Raw genomic sequence first — 25,689 nt, forward strand, 5'->3', positions numbered from 1 at the left:
ATATTAAAGTTTGATCTTTGTGCTAGTTTTATTTGCAGAAAATGAACAAAAGATGTCAAACTGGCTGGTTTCTGTTGTTGAAAGGTGTGGCAACATGTTCCACTTTGACGTGCATCATCTTTTCACCCACACAGTTCAGCAACAGAAACCAACCAAGCATCATTCACTAAAATATTCAATGTGGCATATAGAATGGTATGATTTTGCATTAAAAACATCTCCTCTAGGTAAGTTAATAATTACATATTTAACCAAAAATATTCCTACTTTTCCTACTTTTTTATAAAAAATATTCCTACTATTTCCTTCTTTTCTGTCAGAAAACCACCCACTTTTTTGTTAGTGACTGCTGGAAGGCCTGAAAAGGCCAAACAAATTAATTGTTTGTTTCCGATTTCTCTGCTAAAATTATAAGGGTTGGTAGGTCAGAGATAACTATAGTGCTCTACAGTAACAGTACATTTATGCATCTTGCTGGTACAAGAAACAGAACTAAAAAATAATGTCTGGTGGAGTAGAAAAAAAACTGTTGTTTGATATACCATGAACAAACATTATTTTCGTTAAGCCTGAACATCATGAACATCATAAAATGGATTAGTTAAAATTGTGTTTAAATGAATTTCATATTGTTCCTGTCATATCAGCGAGATGCTAGGCCAAGTTACCATGATGACTTTTAGTTTGGTAAATGTTGAACGCACATAATGGAAGTTTGATCTAGTTTCAAGTTTGCTGTTGAGGGAAAAGGGCAACATGCATTTAAACAAGGGCTTAGCACAAGATTTATGCAACTCTTTGTTCTTTTACATGGATATACTATGTAAAGTACTTTCAATTGTATTAAGATGCACACCGTAATCTTGTCTGGTTTTTAAAGAAAAAATTATAAATGTATTGTCAAAGCCTTGATGTTATCATAAGTGTGCAAAAACTTTTACCTTGGCCTTTATTAGCTTAAAAAAAACATTTTACAATTTTCTCAAGAAATTAAGTATAAAAAAAAGAACTGTGGGGTTAAAGCAAGAATGTGTCAAAATCATCTGTTACTATTTTAATGTGGCTTGGTACCCTCTGGCATTATAGCCCCTCGAGACATGTTACCAGTGGCAGTATACATGTGTGTTCCCCTTGATTGACTGAGAAAAACAGACTGGTATTGGCATCCCCTTGTGGTTCTCTTGTTTTATGGATAGGTTGAACTTGTTTAAATTTTAATTCTATTCTTCATAGGTTGAAGCTTAATAAATGGTTATTTATTTATCACAGGATATGGATTATCGAGTATGAAGTAATTTTCTTTACTCAAAGTTGTTTCATAATAAAATGCCAATATATTAGCCACTTGTGTAGGAGTTTACACGTTTTGAAAATAACAGAACATCCACAACATTTTTTTTACAAACTTAATAATGAAATTAATACAGCATTCAATTATGATTAATTAGTGTCCAGGCCATCTACTCCTTTTTTAGTTAAATTTATCATATATTAACGATTGTAATTATTTGGTTGATATAGCATTTTATTTTGATATGAACTTGAGTTTATAAATGATCACTGAGTGGCTGATTGCTCCTTTTAGTAATTCACCAATATTTATCATGAATTTATTATATGCATTTTGGTAGTTTATAGAAATTTATCAGTACGATATAACTGATATCACACTGTTATTTGAACAGTCATATGATATTTTGATAGCATTAATTGTTTGAAATCTTGGTTGGTTCTTTTTGCTTATAATCCAAATCAAATGTCAGCGCATATTCAGCTGGGACAAACTATAAATGATATCATTTTTGGAATGGTGTTATGTCACCAATCATTTCAATATCATTTCAAATGAGTTTTTAGCGTTAAATTTAAATTCAAATTGTTTCATTCAGTGCGATATCGTTGATATTACATCTCGAAACACCAAAAGTGAAATTTTGACTCGTGGCAGTGTGAAGATATGGGCTTTGGTTGTTCACTCCAAGAAATAGAAATAAATCTCATTGAAACATGCAAGCTATTATCATCAATATATGCCTGCGAGTGATGGGGTTTCCAGTATACTCATCCATTGACTGTACACAGCTTATCAGACTGTTATGATACGTTAAAAAGGCTCTTTTAGCAGTAAATGGACAATATGTAGGTTCATCACTGAAAAAGCATATGATTACAGCTGAATAAAGATTCTTTTCACCAGGCCTCTGATAAAAGACACCAGAAGCAAGTTTCTTAGGAAAAAGTTCCAAAAACGCCAGTGGAGCGTACCACACATTTTAGAGCCATCCTTACTTACACAAGTCCCAGATTTTCAAAAGTGTGTTTAGTTAAAAATAAAATAAGTTTAAGCCCTGCCTCCTGAATGTCCATGTGGTTTATATAAGTCATTTTAGATGCAAGTTTTCAATGTCAAAATAGTGCTATACCCGGGGGAACACAATATCTATAGCTTGATTGTAAAGGCTATCAGCTCTCATCGTACAAAGTCATATTTTGTGAAATAATAGATCATCTATAATTATTCTTTGTTTAAATTCTGCAGTTTTAGTTATGGTAAGAGAGTGTTTGAATTTCGGAAACAGATTAAGTTGTTTGATGCATTGATAACTTAACAAAGCTTAATTAACGCATGATTATTGATTGTGAACTTTAATTGTTTCAAAACACATGTGACCGATTTTTTGCAACTTTGTTAACGTTAACAACTTTGTTTGAATGTCATAGTTCTTTAATTTTTCTCTAATTTTCTTAAGTTTAATAGATACACTTGTGATCTGTAATATATATCTAACAAGGTTTGAGAAGCATGATAAAGCTGTATATGTTGTTATTTAATTATACATGATCAAATAATTCACAACGATGTCTTTTGTTGTTAACTTTAACAAAGTTCTAAACAATTGGCGAAATATGTTTTCAAATATTTTGCATTTAAAAGTTAACAGCGATGTTGTTTATGATGTTGTTTACTTTAACAAAGCTTATTTTTTTTTGGATAACCATAATAATGTTATATGCATGATTGTTTAAATATATATATATATATATATATATATATATATATATATATATATATATATATATATATATATACAGTTTGGATATTTTTGGGTATGGTGCTTGTTGTATGTACACTGCTTATCAGTCTATTGTGTAAACGACTTACAATATTTACAATTTGGGGGGGGGGGGGTAATTCTCCAATATGTAGATTATACTTTTTGTGTAAATGTATAATATGGCTATGCTTTCTTTTAATAAGCCTATATTATGGTTATGCTTTGTTGCAATAAGCCTATATTATGGTTATGCTTTGGTGGAATAAGTCTATATTATGGTTATGCTTTGTTGCAATAAGCCTATATTATGGTTATGCTTTGTTGCAATAAGCCTATATTATGGTTATGCTTTGGGGGAATAAGCCTATATTATGGTTATGCTTTGGGGGAATAAGCCTATATTATGGTTATGCTTTAAATTGGGGGAATAAGCCTATATTATGGTTATGCTTTGGGGGAATAAGCCTATATTATGGTTATGCTTTGGGGGAATAAGCCTATATTATGGTTATGCTTTGGGGGAATAAGAATAAGCCTATATTATGGTTATGCTTTAAATTGGGGGAATAAGCCTATATCATGGTTATGCTTTGGGGGAATAAGCCTATATTATGGTTATGCTTTAAATTGGGGGAATAAGCCTATATCATGGTTATGCTTTGGGGGAATAAGCCTATATCATGGTTATGCTTTGGGGGAATGAGCCTATATTATGGTTATGCTTTAAATTGGGGGAATAAGCCTATAATATGGTTATGCTTTGGGGGAATAAGCCTATATCATGGTTATGCTTTGGGGGAATAAGCCTATATTATGGTTATGCTTTGGGGGAATAAGCCTATAATATGGTTATGCTTTAAATTGGGGGAATAAGCCTATATCATGGTTATGCTTTGGGGGAATAAGCCTATATTATGGTTATGCTTTGGGGGAATTTCAAATATTATGACTGTTTATGGGAATTTTTATTCTTTATGGGAACTTTCAAATAAGTGACCATGCTTTGTGGGAATTTTTAAAGATACGTCAATGGGAATTTTCCATTTTATTGCTAAGTTTCATGGGAATTTGTCCCAAGGATTTGATGGGTTAATATTTTTTTCAAAATCCAAGCTCTGATGTAAGACAAGGTTGTATATGTTTTTTTATCCAATTAAAGAATGTTTTTTTTGTATTTGTGGTTTATAAAGATAATAAATCTGGCTATTGACTTTGTTGATAATCTCAGTAAAACTGAAGTAATTTAGCAGTTCAATATATTTATCATAAAAAAATCATAACTAAATATATCAATATATATAATTCATTTTTTAAGGCTGTAAAATATACAAATTGTAGGCCAGTATTTATGATAACGGGGACCTACAGGCCCTACCTCTACCAATGGTATGAATACGAATAGGCACAACATTCTGCACGCTAATGCACAAATGTAACTCATTGTGACCATAAGTAATTGTTGTTCTCCAAACAGCACATTGCTTTTGCACTAACATTTTGGTGTAATGATCCAATGTACAATACATATGTTACATGATTTGTCATTGAATACAAGCAATTATGAAACAATTTAAGGAAAAGTTATTAAGGGAGAATATGAAAATAAATGTAAGATTCTTTTGTCACATTACATATTCATTACCAAAACTGAAGAATTTCCATTTCCATTCAAAGGTATAACCTTTGGCATAAAATTTAAAGCCAGCAAAAAAGTCATCAAAAGCAGTTATATTACACTTTAAAGGGATATATAAAAAGTATGTAATAGTTGTATTGTAACACTTGAACTTAAAGCAACCCCATGACATGTGATAAAGCCAATTTCTAGGTGCCTCCTCTGACAACACAATCATGTGATCTTTTGGATATGAATAGAACATTACTCAAGTATTACCCAAATGTTGTGTCGAATGTGCATGGGCTTTGCTATAGCAAGTAAACCCAAAGTTCCATATTTAATTATTCCATAACAAAGTATTAGATATTTTCTTATAACTCCACTGAGAAGTTAAAAAAAATATTTGTTCATTTTTTTCTTAGAATCAGGAGGTCAATCTGTATGGGCGAGAAAAGAGCGTTATATCAATGCCTGCGGTATGTGTGGTTTCTGGGACATCTTAAAATATCTCTACGATTTTTTTATAACACTATTCTTAGAAATCAAGTAACATACGTAATTACTACATAGAATATCGGGAAATCTAGTTCTTTTCTAGGTCTCTAGTTTTATATATTCTTTCCAATTGAAAAAGTTTTGTTTATTTAATAAATCACTTGTTATCGCTGTTCTAGCAAATTTGATAGGCTCAGCTCACCTGGTTGTCACTACTTTTACCAGTAGTCTTAAAATAGACCTACCCCATCAAATATTCATAAAAAAACCCTCATAAATCAGCTTGTTATTAATACAAATGATTCACATTTAAATCAATGTTTAATGATTTTACAGGGGACAGAAGCAAACCAATTTTATGTTTCCATAGTCTATATATACAAAGTATACATGTATATAGTAGTTTGCTTCTGTCCCCTGTGAATTGTATCAGATATTTTTTTATTAATGTTGCAAGAATTAAATGGAATATAGATGTCAGAATATCTTTATGCAATAATACATGGATGGCTTTTGCTACATTGATGTTATCACCACCATAACCTTGTGCACTTTGTATTTCACCCTATTGAACATAATATAAACATTTTATAAATCTTTTTGTTTAAAACTTTGTATTAACATTTTTGTGTGCTACTCACACAAACATATTGTTAAGGCTTAATTAGCCTACGAGTATGTCTTGAATAACTATTTTGATTTAATTCTGTGTTGAATTACTTAAACTTCAAGTTACAAATAAATTCTGCTGAGGTTTAACTATCAGACTCTCGAGTCAAAAGACAGAAGCTTTAGTTATCATAAACAGCGCCTTTGTGGACTGTTTTTGTATTTCTGATATAAATCATAATTAAATTATTTTGTACTCATCAAACTTGTTCTATTTTTAGAATGATGCCCCACCCCCTGCCGACTACAACTATAATTCCAACAATGTCACGCGACATGAGGGGCCTTCTCAAGTTTCAACTCGTAATGTTGAGGTGACCCCCACATCACCTCAGCCTGAGTCAAAGTCTGCCATGGATGACTGGTAGATGGAAAACATTTTATGTCACAGAAACCCTCCAAAGAAATTGTGAAAAGATTATGTTACCTACTTAAGGGATATATACCCTCTATTTATAGAATTTTTGGACTTTTATTTATCATATTATTTTATTATTCTTTATTAATACTCATTAGTTGCAAAAAGAAGTTATCCAGTGTTAAGTGTTGTTGTTTTTCTTCTGGGATCTAAGGGTTGAATTCTCACTGGATATGTTAACTTCTTCATTATCTTTATCTCTAAAAATTGAATTACATGAAGACGTTGTTATTGATATATTAATTATGATTTTACAGTGAGTTCTGAAATAAAATCTGCTATTGAAATGACAATTATTTACATATTTTCAAAAATGTAAAGCTATGTCTGTTGTATTGTTTTCTACTTTGCTATCTTTAGTTTGACAATCATTATCAAATGGTTCATTTTAAAGGGGCTAGACACCAGATGATACAATTGCAAGGAAAAAAAGAAAATTGTTAAATACTTGCATGAAATTTTGTGTACAATGCATTAAATCTTACTTACTGATGTATCACATCGCTTATGACACATGCATCTTTCGCAGTTTATAGGAACTTTTCAATTTGAAATTTACTAGTTTTGTCGACCACGTAAATCCCAGTTAATTGGAAAATAGCATCAGTATATTTATCTGTACTCATAAACAGAAATGATTTAAACTGGGGAACCATAAATATGCACTATTTTAAACAGGAAAACACAGATGAGACAGCAACATGATTGTTGCGTTTATTATTTTGACCATGTAAAGTGATGTTTTATCGGCCTCCTAGCTGGCATTACAATTCTAGGCTTGTTTTAAAAAAATACTGTATTTTACGATTTTTGGACCATCTGGAGTCTAGTCCCTTTAATGGGATATTGCATTACTACTAATCATGCATATATTTTTTATCCTGTTAATATGTATACTTTGTCCTTTTTTTGTAACATTTTATCAAACTGTGATTTAAGTCAGTTGGCAGTGAATATAAATGTCGCTGACAGTGATATTGTCAAAAAAATAATTGCAATCAATATTTTTACTATTAATATCCGTCCAATATGTTATTCTGAAAACATGATATATTGTTACATGACTAAATTGTAAGTTTGTATTATTAATATGTTTCAGTTATCGAAAAAAAAAATGCAATAACAATTTTCACTGTTAATAAACGTCCGGTATGCTATTCTGAAAACGTGATATATTTTTACTTTAATAGCATCGTTTATATTGATGAATATGTTATTTGCATGATTCCGTCCCTTTGATGATTATGTTGATTGCATGATATATATATTATGTTTGTATGGACAATCAAAATGATACAAGGGAAGGGATTGCTCTTCTTCGTTCAAATTTATTTGTACCAATTGTTTTCTCATCATTTTTTAATGGGGCATGGGACTTTCTGAGTGGGAAAAATCATAATTTTGACTTAAAAATTGGGGATTCCTCTTTTACCTAGAAATTTACTTGAATGTTTTTTTTAGAAAAAAAAGAAAAAAATAATGTTATAAAGTTTGTTTTCACTTTCCCATTTAATAATAGTGTGTTTTCTTTTTTCATTAATTAAATTGTCAAATTTGGAAAAAAAAAGTTTTGGGAATGGTCAGAACCCCCTTCCCCCAAACTTGTCCCAGTCCCCCTCAGAATGGCCAGAGTTACCAACCTTTAACTGTTTTGTTAGCTTAATTTGTAACCTCATAAAAATATCTCTATGATAAAATTTAGAAAAGAAGGTTTTGGAGAAAAAATGTAATTATTTTTATTTTTAAGTTATTTGAATATTGTATCCTGTATGTAACATAGACATGTTGAACAACTTGTCAATAATTAATACAACAAAATTGTGATAAAGTTTATATATCTCATATACACTTTATTATATTAAAGAAAACATTGTTATTTGTTTTTTTGTTCATGAAAGATTGTAAGCATTGTTAATATAATTTCTAAATATTTGTGTGAATTTCATATTATTTTTTTGACATATTTCAATGAGCTGGTCTCAAATATTCATGACATTTGTGAAATATATGCTAGAAGTTGTTATCTATTATTGCAAAATATTCACCATAATATTCACCGTACTTTTGCTAGGAATGTGTTCATTACGAGCATTTCTGCAAAGAATGAAACTTACAATTTAAACAATAAAATCTAAGCATTGACATGATCAAAGCAGCCTGTCAATCAAAGCAGCTGTTCAATAACTGCTTGACCAATCAGCATCCATATACGACAGGGCTTATCAGTCGATATTGCCATCGGCCATGACCTCCGATAAAGCAGCATTAGTCTATGTTATTTTGAACCTTAATTTCACTATGAGTTTTCTTGATATTTAGATGCTTTTTTATGGTGAAAAGATGTCAATAGGGTCTTGGTGACTTCTTGGGAAATCCTTGTACTGTCTTTATGGTGTTTGAGAAGTCATACAAGTATTTAGCTGATAATAAAATTCAAAACAAAGAAATGTTTCCAAAGGAAAATATTGGCGTATGAAATAAGTAATATGAACTTTTTACATTGAAAGAAACAATCTATTCTGTACTGTTTCTTTGTTAGGATCATTAAATCATTTACTTGACAATCCATTGTCTTTTATATATCGAAAATCTTAACTCCAAATTTTGTACAAATGGAACGGCACTATTATAACTATTAGCGACATTGTATTGGTACTTTTTAATAATTAATATAAAGATAGTACTTCAAAAATCACAAAAAAGTGATAAGAGAGTGCTGTTCTTAACTCAGCTTTACAGTTGAAATTTCAACAATATTATGCCTGCAAAGGCATTAACTTATAAGTTACAAATTTGTTTAAAAAAATGCATTATCATCCATCAATAGGTGTCCCTTCTTGATTGTTTTTTCTTTCATATATATTAATTCTGACTTGATGAAGCCATTTACTTACAGTACCGGTACTAATCCTTTGTTTTCTGCAATACTTGCTATATTATATATAATATTTTGATGCTTATTGCATTTTTACCCATGCATTTTAAACCTGCAAATAAAGACCTTATAAAAAGTTATCGGATATATTTCATCTTGGAAATGAACCAGATTTACGTGTAGATTGAACTGAATTTCTTTCTAGCTTGGCCTTTTTTAAGGTCTAATACAAAGATTACTTCTCTATCAGGGAATCTCAAATAATCTCCCTTCATTTCAATAATTTTAATATGTTAATTGTGCGAATTGATAAAGCCAGATTCTGTTAATCTACTGACTTTTTGGCCAACTTCTGAATCTATTATTAATAATATGAGTATATTCTATGAATGCATAAAATTTATTATATTTCTTACATGCTGTTATTTCCTTTGCTATTTTCAACCTAGGAGAATGGGCAAAAAACAACTAGAAATGTTCTTTCAATTTTATGAAAAATAATCAAGTAAAAAGAGGCAAAACCAGCTTTAACCTCAAAAATTGATTAAAAGGACTCGTTCACATTTTATTGGCATCAATTCAGATTTTTCTCTTGTGAAATTTGAACAAAATGCTTGTAAAAATGATGAAACATCTACAATAGTTGGAATGCTTTTAGTTTCAATCACTATTGAAAAATATGATAGAAGATGCTTTATTTTGCCAGAAAGCGCTTGTAAACGCTATTGAAAATTAAATTATTCCAGGCTTGGATTTACTAAATTCTATTCAAATGTTTATCTGGCATTTGCATTCAACAATTTACAAAAAAAATGCCAACATCTGTGAACGAGTCCCTTTAAAAAATAATTTCAGTACTACTATCTGGCTATAATTTGGACAAGTTATATGTTTATTCCATGTTATAGTTCTATTATTTGATGAATAGAAGTTATTATACCCCCCAAAACAAAGTTTGGGGGGGGGGGTATACTGGAATCGGGTTGTCCGTCTGTCTGTCCGTCTGTCCGTCCGTTTTTTTTTTGTCCGGGATTCATCTTTGTCGTTATTGAACAAATCTTTTTCAAACATTCAAATATTAATGACCATGATGTAAACCTGTGCCTCCGTGGATTTGGTCAGAGTCGCATGATCCTGAGTGGAGTTGTGGCCCCTTAATGAGTTAAATTGGGCAAAATTAGCTTTGTCCAGGATTCTTCTTTGAAGCTATTGAGCAAATCTTTTTCAAACTTTCAAATATTAATGGCCATGATGTAAACCTTTGCCTCCATGAATTTGGTGGGAGTCACATGATCCTGAGTGGAGTTGTGGCCCCTTAATGAGTTAAATTGGGTAAAATTAGTTTTGTTCGTCCTACTCCTTCGTCATTTTTGAATGAATCTTTTTCAAACTTTTAGCCATGGTGAGAACATTTGCCCCTGTGATTGTGGTTGGAATCACATGATCATGTCTCCAATTATGGCCCCTGAATAAGTTAAAATAGGCAAAAATTATACAGCTTTGTCTAGCCTAATCCTTGGTCATTTTTTCTCATTTTTTCTATAAATCTTTTTCAAACTTTCAGATGTCAATGACCATGATATGAACTGTTGAATATGTGATTTGGTGCACCTGTATTAATCAGAATGTTTGCATGGCCTTAAAAAGACCTTTAATTGATTTTGTCCTTAAAAAGACCATCAAAAGTCCTGAAGTTAGGTGCATACAGGCCTTAAATTTGTTACAATATTCGCTTTGGTGGCCTACTCCTTTGTCATTTTTCAATATATTTTTCTCAAACTTTCAGCTATCCATGACCATGATGTGAACCTTTGTATATGTGATTTTGTGCACCTGTATTATTTCCTTGGTACTCATGTGTGGGGGGGAGGTGGTGGGGGTGGGTAAACAGAAATTGGGTTGGCAGACTGTCAAATTCACCCGTCCACCTTCATTTTGGAATATCCTGTCAGGAGTCATGACCCCTTTATGGTGAAAATGAGAGAAACAGGTTTGTTATCTCCCCTGAGGTGGGTGGGAGTGGGGTAATAATGTATTGCCTTGTGCTTTCTAATGATACCATAACTAAGGCCTGGGCAAACAACCTAGACAGGGAAGGGTTGGGGGGTATTCGTTAGCCTTTGGCTTACAGTTCTAGTTTTTATCTGAAATAAAAAAGTTGTTCCTATTAAGCTTTTGTGTTGTTTTGTCTTTGTAAAATATTATAGTTGGATTAAACAGAACAACACTGAAAACTATAGAGACAAGCACAAAAGCTTGTCCTATAACACTTAGTTCCTAAAGACTGGTACAACATTTAGTTCCAAATGACACCTAGTGCCAAAAATAGACTGGTCCTATAACATTTAGTTCCTAATGCTACTAGTGCCAGAATAGACTGGTTCTATAACACTAAAATTAAGTACCTAATAACACATTGTACCAGAATACATTGGTCCTATAACAGTTAATTCCTAATGAGGCATTGTACCAGAATACACTGGTCCTATATCAGTTAATAACTACTGAGGCATTGTACCAGAATACACTGGTCCTATATCAGTTAATTACTAATGAGGCCTTGTACCAGAATGCACTGGTCCTGTATCAGTTAATTACTACTGAGGCCTTGTACCAGAATGCACTGGTCCTATATCAGTTAATTACTACTGAGGCCTTGTACCAGAATGCACTGGTCCTATAACAGTTAATTACTACTGAGACCTTGTACCAGAATGCACTGGTCCTATATCAGTTAATTACTAATGAGGCATTGTACCAGAATACACTGGTCCTATAACAGTTAATTACTAATGAGGCCTTGTACCAGAATGCACTGGTCCTATATCAGTTAATTACTAATGAGGCCTTGTACCAGAATACACTGGTCCTATAACAGTTAATTACTAATGAGGCCTTGTACAAGAATGCACTGGTCCTATAACAGTTAATTACTAATGAGGCCTTGTACAAGAATACACTGGTCCTATATCAGTTAATTACTAATGAGGCCTTGTACCAGAATGCACTGATATATAACAGTTAATTACTAATGAGGCCTTGTCCCAGAATACACTGGTCCTTTAACAGTTAATTCCTAATGAGGCATTGTACCAGAATACACTGGTCCTATAACAGTTAATTACTACTGAGGCATTGTACAAGGATACACTGGTCCTATATCAGTTAATTACTACTGAGGCATTGTACCAGAATGCACTGGTCCTATATCAGTTAATTACTAATGAGGCCTTGTACCAGAATACACTGGTCCTATAACAGTTAATTACTAATGAGGCCTTGTACCAGAATACACTGGTCCTATAACAGTTAATTACTAATGAAGCCTTGTACCAGAATGCACTGGTCCTATAACAGTTAATTACTAATGAGGCCTTGTACCAGAATACACTGGTCCTATAACAGTTTATTACTAATGAAGCCTTGTACCAGAATGCACTGTTCCTTTAACAGTTCATTACTAATGAGGCATTGTACCAGAATGCACTGGTCCTATATCAGTTAATTACTAACGAGGCCTTGTACCAGAATGCACTGGTCCTATATCAGTTAATTCCTAATTAAGCCTTGTACCAGAATGCTCTGGTCCTATAACAGTTAATTCCTACTGAGGCCTTGTACCAGAATACACTGGTCCTATAACAGTTAATTACTAATGAGGTCTTATACCAGAATACACTGGTCCTATAACAGTTAATTACTAATGAGGCCTTGTACCAGAATACACTTGTCCTATAACAGTTAATTATTAATGAGGCCTTGTACCAGAATACACTGGTCCTATAACAGTTAATTACTAATGATGCATTGTACCAGAATACACTGGTCCTTTAACAGTTAATTCCTACTGAGGCCTTGTACCAGAATGCACTGGTCCTATAACAGTTAGTTCCTACTGAGGCCTTGTACCAGAATACACTGGTCCTATAAGACTAACTTCCTACTGAGGCCTTGTACCAGAATGCACTGGTCCTATAACAGTTAGTTCCTACTGAGGCCTTGTACCAGAATAGACTGGTCCTATAAGACTAACTTCCTACTGAGGCCTTGTACCAGAATAGACTGGTCCTATAACATTTAGTTCCTAATAATGCCTGTTACACTTAATTTCTATTATCGCCTATAACACTTCGTTTTTAATAACGCCAATAACACTTAATTTCAAATAACGCCTTTAACACATAGTTTCTAATAACGCCTATAACACTAAGTTCCTAATAACGCATATAACACCTAGTTCCTAATAACGCATATAACACTTAGTTCCTAATAACGCATATAACACCTAGTTCCTAATAACGCATATAACGCTTAGTTCCTAAAAACACCTATAACACTTAGTTTCTAATAACACTTAGTTTCTGATAACGCCTATAACATTTAGTTCCTAAAAACGCCTATAACACTTAGTTCCTAATAACGCCTTTAACACTTTGTTTCTGATAAAACCTATAACACTTCGTTTCTATTAACGCCTATAACACTTAGTTTCTAATAACGCCTATAACACTTAGTTTCTAATGACGCCTATAACACTTAGTTTCTAATAACGCCTATAACACGTAGTTTCTAATAACGCCTATAACACTTAGTTTCTGATAACGCCTATAACATTTAGTTCCTAAAAACGCCTATAACACTTAGTTCCTAATAACGCCTTTAACACTTAGTTTCTAAATACACCTATAACACTTCGTTTCTAATAACGCCTATAACATTTAGTTCCTAATAACGCCTATAACACTTTGTTTCTAATAACGCCTATAACACTTCGTTTCTAATAACGCATATAACACTTAGTTTCTAATAACGCCTATAACACTTTCTTATTACTTAGTTTCTGATAACGCCTATAACACTTAGTTTTTCGATATTATCGAAAAACTAAGTGTTATAGGCGTTATCAGAAACGCCTTAAACACTAAGTTCCTAATAACGCCTATAACACGTGACAGGTCATGGACACCCAGTACCAGGATAGATTAGTCTTAGTTTGCCTAGTACCAGAGAATACTTTTCTTAGTACTAGAATAGACTGTTCCTAGAATGTATAGTACAAGAATAGACTAGTCCTAGTACCAGGAATGACTGTTCCTAGAATGCTTAGTCAGTAATAGACTAGTCCTAATAACATAAAAGACTGTTCCTTGAATACCTAGCTCAAGAATTGACTAGTCCTATTACCAGAATAGACTATCTTTAAAAATGAATGTCTTTAGTTTGGCCTGACATATCTATCAAACTTGGTAAATAGGAAGAATTTACGGAGACCCCTCATGGGATTGCATTTGAGGCCCTTATGGTAAAGGTCAAGGTCACTTTTGCTAAAAATAGAAAAAAACGGATTGATACTGAATGCATTTAGGTCTGAACGCGCTTGTGTTGCCATATTCTGACCAAACTAAGTCAATGTGTGTATACCACGTGATAAATTACGTCATATATGCTACGTCGGAAGGCAACATTTTGCTTAATATGAAGACTAAAATAAAGATAAAGATAACTTCTCTTTTACAACTCTATTTTAAATGAAACAAAGGGCAGTCTAAAAAGCTTAAAGAGCCCCACATTTGTTTCATTACCGAAATTTGATAAGGTCATTAGTTTCATCAAACACTTTGACAAACCTGTTTCCAGAATAATGTATTGACAATGCTCCGTCAGACGGCCGCATTGCGAAAAGGTTTTTCGAAGTGTTTTAAGAAACTAAACTCTCAATCAAACTCTGGTAAAAGACCGAAGGCACTGGGCTCCATAAGCTGCGTAGACTGCGCTATGTTCCATGTTAAATGGTGAAGTTATCTTTGTTTAAAGTATTTTTTTCAAATCAAAATATTGCCTTCCGACGTAGTATTTATGACGCAATTTATCACGTGGTATACACACACTGTAAGTATAAGAAAAGTTAATGAAGAACTTTCATATGAATATATTTGGGGCCACTATTTTTCTTATTTTTTTCTTCAACCAAATTTTGTCCGGAGCAGAACAAAAAAACTTTTTGATTGAAACTTGGTACATAGATATATAGCACTGTTAAGTTGTGAACCTTGCAATAGTTATAACTGTGTGGTACTTTATTTCAGAGTTATCTCCCATTGTTCCATTTTATATAATGTAGATTTTGTCCTGGGACTTACTTAGAAACTACTTTAAGGAATTGATTGAAACTTGGACCATACGTAAATATTTGTGCAACTTGCAAAAATCATTACACTTTGGCACTTTACTGCAGAGTTAACTTCCCTTACTCATTTTTTATAATGCAAACTTTGCCCTGTTACTAACAAATGAACTGCTTTACAGAATTATTTGAGACTTGTAACATACATGGAATGTAAAATGTGGAGTTGCGAACATTGCAAGAATATTATAACTCTGTTGCACTTTATTGCACAGTTTTCCATTTGCTCTTTTTATAATGTAAACTTTGTACATGCACTAACTCAGAATCTGCTTGAAGAATCGATTGAAACTTGGTACATATATAAAATTATGAAGTTGTTGGAATGTTATCTGCCCTTGTTCATTTATTTATAATGTTAATTTTGTCCTGGCACTCTACACCAATAAAAGGCATTGATTGAAACTTGGAACATACATAGCTAGTGATGTGAAGTTGTGAACCTTGCAAGAATTTTTTTTTTGGTTCATTGCAGAATTATGCCCCTTGTTTATTTTATAATAGATAAAGGGCCATAATTTGCTTTTTATGCAAAATAGAGTTATCTAAATTTATCCAGAATCACTAACTGTAAAAATGAACATATACAAATATTACAGTTAGTTATTCTGGATAAAGTGTTTGACATATATTTGAATAAAACAAACTTGAGACAGTATTTAAAATGAACACAAAGATGACTGAAAACAAAAATGTCAAGATTATTACAGCCATGACTAACCTCCTTTCATTATACATATACAAGGCCCATGGATGACAAACGTGTCAACTACTGTGAATTCATTAATGTTCCTGGTTTTTGTGGGCGGGGTGATCTACGAATTCGATATCCCACGAAATATAGTCCCTTTTCCAATTGCCTTGTTGTGTACATACTCGAGTATAATCTTTAATATTTACACCTCAACTTCCATTCCTTAAATGAAGTGTAGTGCGAGTGCACTCTTTGACCTGTTTACACATGAAGTGCTGACGTCACTGGTGCGCGCGCATATCACGGGGAGTTCGAGATCAGCTGTAGAAGAAGCAAGACGTACTTTGATATACTGCTTAATAAAAGACCTCACGTGTGCTTTCCCTAAAGTTAATGGTAAGCTAGGTTTGGTCTAAGTAATAATAGGGAATACTTTAATGGTGGCAGCGGTGTTTTATTAAGCCGTTCCAGTGCAATTGTTGCTGAAATTCTGCAACTTTTGTTGGCAAATTTTCCTCGAGAATTTTCCCGCGTTTGAAGCCACATTTTTTCGTCAATTTTTGGCCATTGTTAATTTTCTTCTGGTCTTACCAGTTGATTATTTGATTCTACGTCGTAGTCTCCATGGACTGCCACTAACCCGGCCCCTTCGTTTGCTTTTGTTTGTTTTTTGAGGCCTTTTCAGCGTCCTTAGCAACTTTTCGGACGGGAAGAGTAGCCGGACAGAAGACAAACAAGGTCGGTGGTTGTTCAATCAAGTTAATCTTCTACTCAGGAGCATTTGATTTGTAAGCATGGCCAGTAATAAAGTGCTTGTAAACTTCTTGTCTGTTGAAGACTTGCAGACAATTCCAAATATTGGCCCAAGGTTAGCATCTACTATTGTGGATTTGCGTGAGCATTATGGCAATCTCACACCAGAAAGTTTGCAGACAATGCTTCGGCATAAACTGCCGGACACTGTCATGCAAGAGTTGGATTTCACCCCAAACAGAGACTTGGTCGGCAACACCTGCCCACCTCCTCTAGGTGTACAAACATCCCATACCACCCCTCTTGTTTCAAAGATTGAGACAGAGGTTGACGGGTTTGAGACCTTGGTTGCCTCTGCACAAAAGCAGTTGAATGACCGCATTGATCAACTTACATCAATGCTACCTAGTGTCCCACAGCACTATAAATCTGATCATGCATTGCCACGCCCCAGTGTTTACAATCAGACAAATGCCCCTGTTCCAATGGCCCACCACTATATGCCAACATCACAACAGCTGAAACCCCAGTACCCCGTTCAACAAAGGTTGGACCTGGGTAGACTGCGAGAAAGTGACAGTGACGAGGATGTCCAGTCAGCGTCTGGTATCCCTCGCTCATACAGTACCCGACAGAAAAAGGTACGTATGCATAAAAGCAGTCGGTTACCTCACTCCAAACTCCTGTCCCTTCACCGTCTTGATTCATCTACTGATGAGTCCGACACTAGACAAGCCCCAATGATAAAGAGTGAGCAAGTCAAGTTACACCCCTCCTTGCCTGATAAGGACCATATTTCGCAAAAACATGCGGAATACCCCCAAGAGGTAGTACAGGCGTCCCCTCATGGCCACTCTGTGCACAAGGGTAGTCATGCATTGAAGGATATACCTAAATCTCTGGTATATGATGGTAAATCGAGCTGGCATTCATTTGAAATGAAGTTTCAGCAGTGTGCGCAGTCATTTGGCTGGAGTACAGATGATTGTAAACTCTGCTTATTACATTGTTTGTCAGGGAAGGCACTCGACAAATGTGCTCGATTGCTTCAATGCAGTCCACAAATGCCTTACCGTTCTTTATTGAGCAAACTTAAGGAGCGGTTCGGCTCAGAGTTTCCCGCCTCTGCGCAAGCCAAGTTCGCTGACGCTTCCCAGGAAAAAGGTGAGTGTATGGAAGACTGGGCAGATAGGGTACAAGAGTTAGCGGCTGAAGCTTTCCGGTCACTGCCGGAGACCTTCACAAACCAGCAGGCGATAGACCGCTTCTGTCAAGGCCTGCAAGATCGAGAAGCTGGGCATAGCACCTTCATGCGTAAGTATACAACCATTGAAGAGGCCATGAATAACATAAGGTTGTTTCAGCATTCCAAGAGTGCTATGGGTAAGACAAAAACTATTCATACAGTAGTAGATTATGACGAGGAGGTAGCAAATGTCTACGCCGTTCAGAATCCTTCTGGACCTGCGTTAGACATGAGCAAACTACAGACCGAAATACAGAGTCTACGAGAAGAGGTGAAGCGGCTTGGTGAAACTAGGCCCTTCACTCAGCAGCGTCCATCTCCGCAACGGTTCAACAAACCAAGAGGTACTTTTAGTTGCTACGTATGTGATAGCAAATCTCATAGGATTGCCGAATGTCCACACAAAAAAGAATTCAAGTCCTTTCTTTTAAACGCAAAAGGGTCGGGACAGGGAGCCGAACCTCGACCCAGCAAGACTCCGGCTCAAGCTCAGCCGAGCGAAAGGAGGTAAGTAGCAAACTTGTTTCAAATGAGACTGTACCATCCAGTGCACTACCAGATGGCACATCGGCAGTCATTGTTTCATTAAATGAGACCACTAATGACATCCAGCCAGAAGAACAAGGGGAGATCCCTGCTCCTTGTTCGTCTCCAGGGCCTCTGCCAGCTATTGGTAGAGTTACAGACAACGAGTTTGAGCCTCCCATCAAGGTGTGTTTGTTGAAATCCATGTCAGCATTCACAATACCTGTCTGTGTGGGTAATGTATGGGTAGACGCCATCGTCGACTCCGCTGCTGAGGTAACGATTATTTCAGACAGGGTTTTTGCCAATCTTAAAAGACCCCCAAATAAGCTTCGTGATGTGAGGCTTGACACTGCCGGTCGGAAAATGTCTATGCAAGGTTTCATTGCTGATGATGTGAAGCTGTTAATAGGCAAGCACCGCCATATAGGTCCAATTTATGTCGCCCCCATTGAGCAAGACATGCTCTTTGGGGTGGACCTCATGAAGCAAGGTAATGCTATACTCAACATGGGTAAGGGTACGCTCAACTATGAGGGCTACGAGATTACCTTAAACTCTGGTAAGATAGATGGTGCACCTATTGTCGCTCGTGTGACAGTTGCAAAGCGCCGTGTCATTCCTCCTAACTCAGTAGCAAAAGTAGATTGTGTGATAAGTACTGAAATGCCAGACTACTTTGTAGAGCCTTGTGAAGATGGTAAGGTTTTTGGTCCTAGGATAGTGCGCAATGCTGGCACCAAGCCAGTTATGTGTATTGTCAATGCAAGCGACAGGTACCAACTCCTTAGAAAAGGAAGAGAGGTGGGTAGGGCCTATCCCGCCGAATTGATGGAGCATACCATTTGCTCTGTCGCCCCAAAAGATAAAGACACTCATTCGGATATCACGAGTGCCCAGTCTTTATCTGATGTAAAGGTCCAGGTGCCACAGCACCTCCAGGCGATGTTTGATGCATCTATCAGACACTTGACAGCTGAACAACAAGTTGCATTAGCGCAGCTCTTGACCACCTATGAAGACGTGTTTGCTAAAGATGAGTTTGATCTTGGTTCATTTACCGACATCGAGCATGGTATTGACACTGGTAACGCCAAACCCATCAAGCAGCGTCTTCGTAGGACGCCCCCTGCATTTGCTGAAGAAGAGGAGGCACATCTAAAGAAGATGTTGCAAGCTGGTGTAATTGAAGAATCCACTTCCGATTGGGCATCGTCACCGGTGCTCATTCGTAAGCGGGATGGCAGCGTTCGGTGGTGCATTGATTATCGGGCTGTTAACAATGTAACAGTTAAGGATGTTTTTCCCCTCCCTCTTGTTGATGATTGTCTAGACACACTTGCCGGAAACGTTTGGTTTTCAAAGCTAGACGCTAATTCGGCCTACTGGCAGGTGTCCATCAAGCCCGAGGACCGCAAAAAGACGGCTTTTCTTACAAAGTGGGGCCTGTTTGAGCATGTAAAAATGGGTTTCGGCCTTTGCAATGCCCCCGCCACCTATGCTAGGGTTATGAACCTGGTTTTGCGTGGTTTGACCTGGAAAACTGTCCTCGCCTTCCTAGATGACATCCTTGTGTTGGGGAAGACCTTTGAAGATCACTTAGTGAATCTGAGTGATACCTTGCAGCGTTTTAGACTTCATGGTCTGAAACTTAAACCAAAGAAATGTGAGTTTCTCCAGCAGGAAGTGGAGTTTCTTGGCAGAAAAGTTAGCGGCGGTACTTTGGCTATGACTTCTGCTGATACCGAAGCAGTTTCTAGCTGGGTCGTTCCAGAGTGCTCAAAAGACGTTGAGCGCTTCATGGGATTAGCTAACTATCACCGGAGCTTTATTAAGGATTTCTCAAAGTTAGGTGAACCGCTCTACGCGGTTGTGGGAAAACATAAGTTCCAGTGGGGTGACGAACAGCAAAATGCGTTTGATCTACTAAAGCAAGCATTGGTAAACCCTCCAGTCCTTGCTCTCCCTAAACAAACTGGAGAGTTTGTTCTAGATTGTGACGCATCAAACAACGCTATTGGCGCAGAACTTTTGCAAATGCAGAATGGCGCTGAACACGTTGTTGCTTACGGTAGTTATGCTCTAACAAAAGAGCAGAGAAGGTACTGCACCACGAGAAAAGAGCTGTTAGCAGTTGTAAGATTTACTCGGCAGTATAGACATTATTTGCTTGGAAGACCTTTTAAGGTCCGGACCGACCACTCAAGTTTGACTTGGTTGTTGAATTTCAAGGAACCACAGGGTCAGCTAGCTCGTTGGATTGAGGAGTTGGCTCAGTTCAACATGATCTTGGAGTATAGACCAGGGAAAAAGCATGGGAATGCAGATGCACTTTCTCGTATGCCACACCCTGGTCACTGCAATTCATATGTAGCAGGAGTTGCAGTTGAAGATCTGCCTTGTGGGGGTTGTAAGTATTGTGTGAGGGCTGACAACCAATGGGGTTCATTTTCCCGGGAGGTAGATGTAGTTCCGATGACAGCGCAGAAGGCTGAGGTTGGGGAAGGTCGCGCCTTCGTGAACCCAGCATCCGGGAGCGTCTGTCAGGGAGTGGGGGCTACAGCCACATTGGGTAGTACACAACGGGCACATAGTATCTCGTGGCCGGAGGGCTCAACGATACAGAGTGAGATTGTGCACAGGGGATCAGCGAGTGCTCAATACATTACAGAGCAACAACACCATGTCTGTGACAATAGTGGCAAGCCGGTGGACCAAGGGGGTTCTCCGCAAGTAACTGTCTCTGAAGTAGCCGATTCAGCTGAGCCTGATACTCAGGCCTCTCCGACAACAGTGCAGTCTAGTTCATTGGTTTCTGAGCAAGTGCCTAGTGTAGCAGATAGCAGGATCTGGGATCCAGGGGGGCAAGATGTTTTTATAGAAATCCTGAAAAAGGATGATCTGGTCAGTATTAATGTTTGCCGTCTGGGTGCAGACATTGAAGATAAAGCCATATGGGGATTTACTCTGAGTGATCTCCATGAGGCTCAGAGAGCAGATAAGGATCTGGACCACATAATTGAATGGTTGGTAAATTCATCTAGCCCAACGGAGAGAGATCTTTTCCTGTCCAGTCCATGTGCTAAATCATACTGGATAACGAAAGAGCAATTCCTGTTGATTGAGGGAGTTTTGTATCGACAACAGGATGGGGGAGAGGAAAAGGTACTAGTGGTTCCAAAATCGCTTCAAAGTGAGGCCATGCATTTGAACCATGACTTGCCTTCGGCAGGTCATCAAGGTGTATCACGAACTAAGTCCCGTATCAAAGAGAAGTTCTTCTGGTACCGAATGGGTGCAGACATAACCAACTATGTTTCCACTTGTGCTGCTTGCAATCAGCAGAAAAAGTCAGAAAAGTACGGTCATACACCTATGAGGGAGTATCAGGCTAGTGCTCCAATGGAGAGAGTACACTTGGATTTCATGGGTCCTTTACCAATGACGCCCAGGGGAAACCAGTATGTGCTTATGATGGTAGATCAATTTACTAAATGGGTAGAGTGTGTTCCATTGCCATCACAAACAGCGGCAGTAACAGCTAAAGCAGCCGTTGACCAATTCTTTTCTAGATTTGGGTATCCTTTACAGGTTTTCTCTGATCAGGGAAGTAATTTTGAATCTAAGCTTTTTACTTCACTTTGTGAGGTCCTTGAGATTCATAAGGCAAGAACGACACCTTATCGCCCCTCCGCTAATGGTCAGGTTGAACGATACAATCGTACCCTGATGGATGCAGTAAGGTGTTACATTGGGGATTCACAAGACCAATGGGATATCCATCTACCACAGATAGCAGGTGCATTACGTAGTGCTGTCAACCGTAGTACAGGGTTTACGGCAAACAAGCTCATGCTTGGCCGAGAAGTAAACACTCCTGCATATCTGATGTTCCCACATACATCACCCGCTAGGGTACCAGCAGACCAGTATGTAGCAACCTTAATGAAAAACATTGAGGTAGCTCATGAGACAGCTCGTAGCAACTTGAATACGTCACTGAAACGTATGAAACGAGACTATGATGTCCGCGTCCTGCAGCGGGCATATGAGGTTGGTGATGTGGTTTATCTCTTAGACACAGCGTCTATCAAGGGTAAATGTCGAAAGCTCTCTCCACCTTGGAAGGGACCGGCTGTTATCATAAAGAAGATCTCAGCATCCCTTTACCGTATCAAATTGAGGAAATCACTTTTCGTGGTTAATCATGACCGGATGAAACCATGCCGTGATCGATCCTTACCAGATTGGGTCCGTCAATGGCAGTCCAGTCCTCAGTTGGAAGTAGATGATGGAGCTGAAGATACCTCAGCATATTGTTTCTGCCGCCAACCCTGGCAAGGCAGATTCATGATCCAGTGTGACGGTTGTGACGAGTGGTTTCATGGTGCGTGTGTCAACATTACAGCAACAGAGGCACTAGACATTGATCAGTACTGGTGCAAGACCTGTAGAGCTAAGCAATAGCTCCCTATTCTGTAATATGGGTCAAAGGGCAATCAGTATTTTCTCTGCTTTCAGATGTCTGACTTTGGAGAATGTTTGGAACGAGCAGGGGAGAAGAAGGCCTTGGTAGCGAGCCGGAACCTTATAAGGGAATTAGGTCTCTCCGGGCTCTCAACGGAGCGTCAAATGGCCCTGTTGCAGCAGCAGGTCGCCATTGCGAAGAGCCAAAACCAACGACAGTGGTTGAAGACTGTGGCTGTAGAAGCTTGCGATTTGCAGTTTCAGTCAGACCAGTGGGTGGATGAACATATCTTCAAGATCCCCCACAAACAGAAGCCCGTCAGTGAGATGCCGGCTGGTCCCTCAAAGGACATTCGTCTTGAGCAGGATCCTTCCCTGGAGCAGGTTCTCGTGAACTTCGCAGAGGCTTCACTTGAACCAGAAAATGCCTCAGTAGAGATGGTGGAGGCAGAGGAGGAAGCTTTGTTGGCTGAGCCGACAGAGGAAGTGCAGGAGCCGTTGCCGCCATCCCCGCGTCGAAGTCCACGCAGGAAGCCTGTAAGTCAGGCTAAGAGTCCACAGAAGGCCACCACTAGGAATGCTCCAAAAGAGAAAACAGAGCACAAAGTGCTGAAAGAGCCGATGACGAGGCATAGTTCCTTAAGGGACTCCTCACGTCGTAGCTCTGGTTCGGGTTATCGTTCCTCTGGGGACTATTCCCGTTCCAGGGAGCAACCTACAAAGAGGCAGCGAACGCCAGATAAGAATCGGAGATCACCAGAAGGCCAAAAGCCGACTGGTCGTCAAAGGTCTTACCAGCCCAGATCACGGCCTATTGATTCCGGTACTAGGAGTCTTAGGCGCGTGAGTCCTGCTAGACAGCCAGCCAAGAAGCAGCGCGTAGGAAACATCTGCTGTGTGGCCGGATGCGGCGCAGTTCCTTCTAGGGCCCATGCTTTTGAGGCCCATGTTCCAGGCATCTTCAATGAGGAGCAGATCCTCACTGAAAAGGTGACCACGCAGCGCCTTACTGCCCTGAATCTTCAGGCCATGCAGCTGAGTCGCACCCCGGACTTGCAGTCCCTGGTTAATTTCATTAACCTAGCGGGCCAAATCAGGGCAGATGAGATACAAATAAACAACAGGAGTAGGGCCTCAGTACTGGCCCTTTGTGATGCTCTCGAAGTGCCTTGTCCGGAGGTGCTTTCTCTGTCCCCTATTTCAACCCCTGGTTTATTGCTCCACTGGAGAGCTCAGATTGTTATATGCAGTCTATTAAACCAGTCCAAAATGGAAGACATGATGAAGGCCTTTCCAGCTGTGGAGTGCCTGGAAGTCCCCATGGCATGGGATAGTCATTTCCATGCTGACCGTACAGCGGAACGGGCCAAGATGGGGATAGATGATTTACAGGCTCTTGTCGATTCGGCACCCTGTATCCCTTCTCTGAAGGTCAAGGTAACTGGCGGAGTAGCGGTGTTCTGTGACGTGAACAGTTACCCTACTCAGCTAGATGTGGATAGGCTACGTCAGCAAGGTGTTGTGGTGGCTGTTGGTATCCACCCGAAGCATGCTGCAAAGTTGACCGAGAAAGATTGGTCAGCTTTTGAGGCAGCATTGGCGTTATCGGGTGTTTCTGCCTTGGGTGAAGTAGGCCTAGACTATACTTCACAGCCATCCACATGGGGGATCCAGCATTCTGTTCTCCATCGGGCCCTTGAGTATCTTCGCCCAGATCATGTTCTGGTACTCCATAACAGGCCAGACAAGCGCAATGCTGGGGATGACATGCTGCAGCTTTTGTTTCAGCTAAAGGGCTGCATCCCAACTGAGCAGAGGATTCACCTGCATTGCTTTTCCGGAAGCCAGTATGCAGTGGACCAGTGGAGTAGGCACTTTCCCAATACCCACTTTGGGTATACTACTTCATTCTTGACCTATGGGGAAAGTGCCATTCAAGCTCTGCGAAACATGGATGAGTCCCGTTTCCTCCTGGAGACTGACTCTCCATACTTCGGAAATATAAAAGCAAGCCACACCACACCTGGACATCTAGGGAGTATTGCCAATGCTGTTTCAAAGATCAGACATGCACCATGGCAGGATGTGTTGAAGACAGCCAATACCAATGGTAGGAGGCTGTATGCAGTATCCTGAACTACAGGATTAACTGCCTTCCTTTTCTTTTAGGTGGGAGGGGGAAGGTGAAGTAGGTGGGTTTACTAAATTTGAGCCCATAACACCTAGTTGCAGTTGGTTACTCCATGTAGCCTCACCCAGAAGTGCTGGAAGAAAATATTTACTGATGTAGATATTTTGGTAGACGTCGGCGGCTCGTTCAACTTACTGGTTGGACCTAGCCCTAGCAGTGATCTTGTCAGATACTTATGACTTGATCAGCCTTCTACAGACCCCGGTGCCGTCCCAACAAAAGAAACAGGGGGAGAGTGTAGTGCGAGTGCACTCTTTGACCTGTTTACACATGAAGTGCTGACGTCACTGGTGCGCGCGCATATCACGGGGAGTTCGAGATCAGCTGTAGAAGAAGCAAGACGTACTTTGATATACTGCTTAATAAAAGACCTCACGTGTGCTTTCCCTAAAGTTAATGGTAAGCTAGGTTTGGTCTAAGTAATAATAGGGAATACTTTAGAACTGCCTTTCGGCAATTGCGTTCATCAATCGATGAACGCAACATCTTCGGATATGT

The 25,689-nt window shown here is 38.0% G+C and overlaps 2 protein-coding genes across 6 annotated transcripts in view; both read left to right on the top strand.

Moving 5' to 3' along the window:
• The window catches only part of LOC128218013 (transmembrane channel-like protein 7), a 46,741-nt gene extending 37,693 nt beyond the window's left edge, over positions 1-9,048 (top strand). For 2 of the 5 annotated variants that reach the window (XM_052925541.1, XM_052925515.1), the window contains 2 exons: positions 5,097-5,150; positions 6,060-9,048. In XM_052925541.1, the coding sequence (XP_052781501.1) occupies positions 5,097-5,150; positions 6,060-6,206 (201 nt within the window). In that variant the 3' untranslated portion in view covers positions 6,207-9,048. Of the gene's footprint in view, positions 1-647; positions 688-1,269; positions 1,285-5,096; positions 5,151-6,059 lie in introns of all 5 variants that reach the window. The other 3 variants (XM_052925525.1, XM_052925548.1, XM_052925532.1) reach the window with 3 other exon arrangements.
• Positions 9,049-16,289: 7,241 nt separating this feature from the next.
• Positions 16,290-25,136, top strand: LOC128214084 (uncharacterized). Its single transcript, XM_052920341.1, has 2 exons — positions 16,290-16,405; positions 23,055-25,136. The coding sequence occupies exons 1-2, from the start codon at positions 16,403-16,405 to the stop codon at positions 25,134-25,136; spliced, it is 2,085 nt and encodes a 694-aa protein (XP_052776301.1). The 5' UTR covers positions 16,290-16,402.
• Positions 25,137-25,689: the final 553 nt, after the last annotated feature.

The sequence above is a fragment of the Mya arenaria genome, chromosome 2, assembly GCF_026914265.1.
Source record: "Mya arenaria isolate MELC-2E11 chromosome 2, ASM2691426v1".
Taxonomy (NCBI): domain Eukaryota; kingdom Metazoa; phylum Mollusca; class Bivalvia; order Myida; family Myidae; genus Mya; species Mya arenaria.